At 46.5% G+C, this 7,927-nt stretch overlaps 1 protein-coding gene across 1 annotated transcript in view; it reads right to left on the bottom strand.

The window, feature by feature from the left end:
* Nucleotides 1-4,564: 4,564 nt before the first annotated feature.
* Nucleotides 4,565-7,927, bottom strand: part of LOC120031504 (ictacalcin-like) — a 3,663-nt gene continuing 300 nt past the window's right edge. The window contains exons 2-3 of the mRNA XM_038977284.1: nucleotides 5,262-5,404; nucleotides 4,565-5,007 (exon numbers count right to left, since the gene is read on the bottom strand). Of these exons, the coding sequence (XP_038833212.1) occupies nucleotides 4,867-5,007; nucleotides 5,262-5,399 (279 nt within the window). The 5' untranslated portion in view covers nucleotides 5,400-5,404 and the 3' untranslated portion in view covers nucleotides 4,565-4,866. The remainder of the gene's footprint in view (nucleotides 5,008-5,261; nucleotides 5,405-7,927) is intronic.

Here is a 7,927-nt window from a genome sequence, read left to right as displayed (position 1 = left end):
TAACACCTTCTACAGAACGAAACAATCACACTTCCGGTTTCTTCGTTAGTAGGAAATTACACAATGGCGCCCCTTGGCGTGCATGTTACATTGTGTGTGATTGTGTAAGTGGTGGACTCTACGGCACAAGTAAAACTCTTCTTTAGTAACAGTTATTTATTTGACTCATATTTTTTTTTGCAGAATAACAGAATATGCACATTTCACACTTTCTCTTTCAGAACCCCTCTTCATTAGCCTGGTTACCAGTCTCCGTTTAGCTAACATTCCACTCATTAACTGCCATTGGCACACGACATGGAGTAGGCTAAGAAGTGGAACGTTATAGAGACTGGGAACCAGGCCTCTTCATAACTACAGCATCATCATTACACGAGACATCATCATCATCATCATCATAGCCAGGCTGTCATTGTAAATAAGAATTTGTTCTTGACTCGCCTGGGTACATAAAGGTTAAATATAAATACACATTTTACAGGATTATTCAAAACACCCATTTAAATAGAAAATGAAAGGCATGTACTAAAACTGTTAGCTTCTCTTTGTGTGAGTGTGTACGTGGGTGTGTGCGTGGATGAGTGCGTTAGTGTCTCTGTCTGTCTCTCAGTGCTCTCAGTATGTAGTTCTCTCTCTCCAGCTGGGCGTTCCTCTCTGACAGCTGGTTGATCCGCTTCCTCAGTAGCTCCCCCTCCTCTCTCACAGCCAACATCAGGTGGCTCTTCACCAAGTCCTACAGCAATATACAACATGTCATTATAGCATATCATCAAATATATGTCACAATTCTTTCAGCAACAGATGAGTCTTCACCAAGTCCTTCAATACAACACATTACAGACACTATAACCATAAACACACTGTCCTACCATGGCTTGCTCAATCTTGTTGTCAATTGCAATCTTACTGCTACTGGAGCCACTGCAACAACAACAACAAAGGAGATTGTGTCTTAGTGCACATGGTTCACATTGATGTCTATTTCTGAACACAGTCACCTCCCGACAACAAATGGCCAGGCCATTTCCATGGTTACCTGTGGCAGAAGAGCAGCAGGGACAGGAAGGCTGCCTCAGCGTTCCGGACAGAAGGTGTACCCTTCAGACACAGCGACCAGGATGGGAGCGGGGCCAGGGTCTGGTGTTGAGGTTGGGGTTGAGTAGTGGTCTGGGTCTGGGGTTGAGGTTCAGACTTAGAAGTAGTCTGGGGTTGATGTTTGGGTTGAGTAGTGGTCTGGGGTTGAGGTTGGGGTTGAGTAGTGGTCTGGAGTTTAGTAGTGGTCTGCGGTTGATGTTCAGGTTGAGTAGTGGTCTGGGGTTGAATAGTGGTCTGCGGTTGAGGTTGGGGTTGAGTAGTGGTCTGGGGTTGAATAGTGGTCTGCGGTTGAGGTTGGGGTTGAGTAGTGGTCTGGGGTTGAATAGTGGTCTGCTTTTGATGTTGGGGTTGAGTAGTGGTCTGGGGTTGAGGTTGGGGTTGAACAGTGGTCTGGGGTTGACGTTGGGGTTGAATAGTGGTCTGCGGTTGAGGTTGGGGCTGAGTATTGGTCTGGGGTTGAGGTTGGGGTTGAGTAGTGGTCTGGGGTTGGGGTTGGGGTTGAGTAGTGGTCTGTCGTTGAGGTTTAGTTGCGGTCCTAAATTGTTGTGGAATCTCCATGGTGACAGATGTTTGGTTCCTCATCATGGCCATCCGCTCGGCCATGAGTCCCTAATCCTGACCCCCCCCCCCCCCCCACGACCTCTCAGCCCTCCATGACCCCAACCTGTATCACTCACTCTCTCCCTGCCTTCTTCTCCTACTCTCCATCTAGCAGGAAGTTGTAGTGGTTGGTGGACAGGTGGGGGGGGGTAAGGGGGGGGGGGGGGTCTGGGGGCAGCCGGAGAAGGAGGAGGGGCAGCCGAAGAGGGAGGCAGAAGGAGAGGAGTGTCTCTTTAAGGGGGACTGGGGGGCTTTTTTAATGGACCTGAGAGGGCATAGGGAGGAAGGGAGGGATAGGGGAAGAGATGAAGAAAGAGATGGAGGAAGATAAGGAGTTAGAGATGGAGGGAGAGATGGAGGGAGGGAAGGAGGTAGAGATGGAGGGAGGGAAGGAGGTAGAGATGGAGAGAGAGATGGAGGGAGGGAAGGAGGTAGAGATGGAGAGAGAGATGGAGGGAGGGAAGGAGGTAGAGATGGAGAGAGAGATGGAGGGAGGGAAGGAGGTAGAGAGAGGGGGCGAGGCTGCCGTTGAGTCTCAAACAGAGAGATGATTTTCTTCACACTGCCGAACATGACTGATCAAAAATAGCCTCCTTGTCACCAGACAGCCAAAAGCAAACAATAGATTATCTAAACCACATCAAAGGCGCTTCCATCCACCTCTATTCACTACAGCCTTCTGTGCAAAAGCCGGTCACTACCTGTAGTGGGTAGAGAGTCAGAGAGGGTTTAAAGGCACAACCAACAATTACTTCCATGAACAACTACAGAACATGGGTAGTTGAACAGATCACCATGTGGTTGTATTGAGGTCAATGGGAGAGAGGAAGATTAGATCCATGTGTGTGCTGTCACAAGCGTGATCTGGGATTCCTATTGGAGAAATAGATTTTGGGTATCCTCCAATCTTTGGTGGATCAATCCCACAGACCCAGCCAGACGAGCCCAGCCTGCCGAGAAGATCTCAGATTAAAATTGCCTTTGTCTGTGGATTAGGATTAGCCTATGCAGATGACTTCCTTATTCCATCCAGCCGCCAGGTGTCTGATTGGCTAAACTATATAATTCCGGTTTATGCAGGGCGGTGTCTACTGTCCAGGTGAGGAGTTTCTCCACGACGACCCAGAGGTGAGAAGCGTTTCCATGGTGAGGAGCATGTGTGTGTGTGTGTGTGTCTTTGGGCTCTCACATGATGAGAGACTGTTCTACTTCTCCCCCACACACACCCCACTGTTTGGCACTCTGATAGGCTCTTACAGGAACCCTCTCATTCCAACCTCCGCCTACTCACTGCCTCAGCCAATGGCAAAGTTTGTGGCATTCTTTGCTTGCCCACTGCCACTGAGTGTATGCTAATTAGTTTCCCAGTACGACAAGTATTGACCTCCATGAAAATATGTCCACTGCCTATGTCCTCCTTCCTCTGGACAGACCACATTAATAAATTTATAAAACTGATGGTCACATGTCTCAGACGTATGTGTTTAGCCAATCTATCTGTGTATGTTGTTGATTGTGAAGAGTATTGAATCCCAACACAAGCTTCAATGGTCTGATGGTGAATGGCCCTGAATGCCCCCTGTCTTTTCAATAATCACAAGAACTGGTGAAGGCCTACAAGGAATCGGTGCCATATAAATTACAATGTGTTCTCAATCAACCTACTCTGTAAAATGAACACACACAAATGCACACACACACACAAACAGTAATGAGAACCCACTGGTGGTTCTGTTCAGATGTTCTGGCCGAATCCTTGATGGTTGAGAGAACAGCCAAGAGCTCAGCTCAGAACAGCCTCACTCGTTCCTGGCCTCACTCGGCCCTGTCGTTCTCCTCTGCTCCGGCCCCCTGCACTGGGCTGCCACCCTACCACCTTCCCCCTGCACTGGGCTGGAGCACAACAACATCCACCTTCTAGTCTCACACTCACATATCAAGTACTTTTATTGACACCAAAGTTGTGTCAGTCAATTTCAGTTCTCATCAGTTGAATTTGACATGGAAGTTTTCTATAGGAGTTCAGTTCAGACTAGAATGTCAGTGGAATTGACCCCAACCCTGATCAAGACTAATGCATCATAGAGATTAGTTAGATTCAACCGAGTGGCTGCGTGACCAGGGGCTGTGCCTCTGAGGAGGAGTGCTGATTTAGGATCAGGTCCCCCTCTGTCCAAGTAGTATCATTCATATTGATCTAAAAAGGCAAAACGGGTCCTAAATCAGCACTCCTACTCTGAGACGCTTGAAACACACTCTCAGGACACCTCTTCCTGACACCTGAACAACCTTTCCTTCTACTGCGTGCTACTTTACACACTATTTTAATGTAGCCACTGTTGCTTCGCCTACCTTCCTGCGCTGACCCGCGGCGATGATCATCTGGTGATAGACATGTACAAACTTCCTTGCACAGCCTTGTTTTAGATTTAATCTAAGACTAGGCGATTGCTGGACTATGGCTAATCTTAATTTTCATCTTCAGTATTGTCCAATAGGTTCTCTATGGAGACCTGTGATACAGTATCATTATTTGGATATTATCTTTGTTGTTTCATGTTGCTGGGTAGGAGGCTTCATCTTGGAGATGGTTCTATATGTGGCTCTATTGGACCTTCACAGTAACAGTTGACTTCCTGTATTCTTACTGGCTCTGGAGTAGATAACAGTATTGTGACGTAATTAAGTAGTCAAATATAGTTTATGCCTCATAACCTCGTTTAGTTTACGTTGACATAATCAACAAATTGTATTATTTCTGAATACAAAGGTTAATGTTTGAATCATGTTGCTTGAATCATATTTAGGACATACACAGCCAATCACACATGCACAAACACACACACACCTGCACAAATGATAAGTCAGCTTTCTTCCAAACATATTAAAATAGTTTATTTCATTTTTCACTTTAAACAAACCAAAGAGCTTCCTCTCCATCTCATGAGATTGTAGCCTATATGTCTGTATGTGTATAGGTCAGTGTCTGTGTCCTTCACCTGTCTGTCTATGTGTGGTGTGTATAACCAACCCAACCCTTTTTCTGTGTATGTGTGTAAACCTGCATCTCTGACCCTCTGAACCTGCATTGAGGATCTTGCTAATCTTATCATGAATTCACTCATGGAGCAAGAGCTGCTGTTCTGTGGAGAGTGGGCAGGGGGAGCTGTTTCACTTCTTGGTGAAGAACTCATTGCACATCATGGTGAGGCAGGCCACCAGTGTGACGTACTCCTGGAAGTCCACACTGCCATCTGCGTTTGCGTCCAGATCTTTGAAGATCTTGTCAACCTTTGCCTGGTCAGTGTTTTTCTGTTATAATGATCAGAGAGAGAGAGGTAATGGGTGAGACTTTGATTTCAGCAGTTAAAACTAGAATCCATACAGTTGTTATTTGTTTATAAAGGTGTGAGAGATTAATTTATTCTATTGGATGAGGCAGGTCATGTGTTTATGATGTTCCAAGCAATTCAATATTTCAGTAGTGTCTGTCTTTAGCAGTATTGTATTTGGTCGTGCTGCTGTTAAAGCATGATTGAACTGAACTGTTCCTAGGATCCACTCACCCCCATGATCTCTCCAAGCTCTGCGTTGAGCAGATCTTTGAGTTCTCCCTTGCTCAGGGTCGTCTTGTCGCCCTCCTTGCCAGAGTACTTGTGGAAGGCTGAGATGAGCAATGCCATAGACTGCTGGACCTGTGACATGGTGACTACAACACACACACAGAGAGAGAGAGAGAGAGAGAGAGAGAGAGAGGGAGAGAGAGAGAGAGAGAGAGAGAGAGAGAGAGAGAGAGAGAGAGAGAGAGAGAGAGAGAGAGAGAGAGAGAGAGAGAGAGAGAGAGAGAGAGAGAGAGAGAGAGCGAGAGAGAGAGAGAGAGAGAGAGAGAGAGAAAGAGAGAGAGAGAGAGAGAGAGAGAGAGAGAGAGAGAGAGAGAGAGAGAGAGAATGGAGGTACAAATGTAGGTTATTCATTTACAGTATTGTCAATGTTTTATTATGATAGAGGATGCTATTGGACATGATGTCCACGCACAGAGAGAGGAATGTTTGGTTACTCTGTTTTCACAGTATAATACATCTAATATTATCAACATTATATGAAATATTTGATCAATTTATTTGACTTTTTGAAATGTGAAATCCCAGAAACTAAATTAGAGGGATAAATGTCTCATTGTTGAATGAAAAATCCAATTCAAATCTATGTTATCTTACATCGAGGTTACCATTCCATATGTCTGGGAAATAAAGTCATGTTGGCACTGGTTTAATTGTGTTTAAACATAAGGTTCAGGTTGAATAGAGGCTTTAAAGAGTATTAACGGTTGTTGCACACGAATCAAGGACTTAACGACACACACACCACGCCCCACTACTGCAAACAGGTTCTACATCTCTACCACAAAGGAAGGAAGAGAAAGAGAGGGGGAGGAGAGATGGAGAGCAATGCAACAGAGGCAATTAGAGAGGGAGAGAGGCGGAGAGAGGTTAGAGATAGAGACATAGGGAGAGAGGCGGCAAGAGAAGGAAGAGAGAGAGAGAGGCGGATATGGAGGGGAGAAAGGAAGAGAAGAGGGGGCTGAGTTGTTTAAGCACAAACAGGCATGGCTCTAGCCAACGCCCTTGCATGTCTCTCTCATTAACTCTGGGGGATTTTAAGGAGAGAAAGTATATATATATAAAGAGAAATATAGAGAGAGAGGGACAGACACATAGACAGAAAGACAGATGGGAGGAAATTGGTGGATAGGCTGAAATGCGCGTTGGTAATTTCAGGCAAACAGTAATATAGAAATCCCAGCACCTCCCCCACCCCTCACCTGTCTCCACCCTCTTTCTATCTAGTTTGTTTAAGGTGTGTCTCTTCACATATCGCACCACTATGTAGGGAGGTTGCTCTCTCTATTTTCTCTTTCTCTGCCTACCTGTAGTCTAGTTTCTGAGTTTAAGGAAGCATCTGTAATGTAAATCCCTCATTTAGCTGACCCTCCTCTCCAGTGTGACTTGCAGTAAGTGCGGTCAAATTAGGAGGTTGAAACAACCATACAGTTCGAACATGGTAAGCACAACATTATAGTTGTAAGGAACAATCCCAGTCACTGTGGTGGACTCCACTCATCTCTCTCTGAGTCATCGTGGTGGACTCCACTGATCTCTCTCTGAGTCACTGTGGTGGACTCCACTGATCTCTCTCTGAGTCACTGTGGTGGACTCCACTCATCTCTCTCTGAGTCACTGTGGTGGACTCCACTGATCTCTCTCTGAGTCACTGTGGTGGACTCCACTCATCTCTCTCTGAGTCACTGTGGTGGACTCCACTGATCTCTCTCTGAGTCACTGTGGTGGACTCCACTCATCTCTCTCTGAGTCACTGTGGTGGACTCCACTCATCTCTCTCTGAGTCATCGTGGTGGACTCCACTGATCTCTCTCTGAGTCACTGTGGTGGACTCCACTCATCTCTCTCTGAGTCACTGTGGTGGACTCCACTGATCTCTCTCTGAGTCACTGTGGTGGACTCCACTCATCTCTCTCTGAGTCACTGTGGTGGACTCCACTGATCTCTCTCTGAGTCACTGTGGTGGACTCCACTCATCTCTCTCTGAGTCACTGTGGTGGACTCCACTGATCTCTCTCTGAGTCACTGTGGTGGACTCCACTCATCTCTCTCTGAGTCACTGTGGTGGACTCCACTGATCTCTCTCTGAGTCACTGTGGTGGACTACACTCATCTCTCTCTGAGTCACTGTGGTGGACTACACTCATCTCTCTCTGAGTCACTGTGGTGGACTCCACTGATCTTTCTCTGAGTCACTGTCAGCTGCCCCAGGACTGGCAGGCATCCAACCAGACGCACCTTCTTACCACCCCTCTGACTGCCCATCTGATAACTAGAAACACACTCTACTGACAGAATGGTTGGAGCGAGGGAGCAAGAGAGAAAGAAAGAGAGTTTATGGTAAAGACATAGTGAAGGAAAGAGAGAGGGAGGGGGATGTGGAGGATAGAAAGAGGTAGTGTTCTGCACTATGGAAGGATTGAGGGAGGAAGAGAGAGAGGGGAGGAGCAGGAAGAGAAGAGAGATTCTTTCATCTGAACTGCGTAGTGCTCTGAGTAGCACCCACACATGTTTGAATGGACAGGCAGACAGAGTTACGCCCTCCACAGAGCTTGGCTCAAGATCACAAACAGTGCAGACAGGCGCTTACTAACTGTTGCAAAGCACACCCT

The sequence above is a fragment of the Salvelinus namaycush genome, chromosome 37 (assembly GCF_016432855.1).
Source record: "Salvelinus namaycush isolate Seneca chromosome 37, SaNama_1.0, whole genome shotgun sequence".
NCBI lineage: Eukaryota > Metazoa > Chordata > Actinopteri > Salmoniformes > Salmonidae > Salvelinus > Salvelinus namaycush.
The sequence above is the reverse complement of the archived record's forward strand: the minus strand, read 5'-3'. Positions and strand labels throughout refer to the sequence as shown.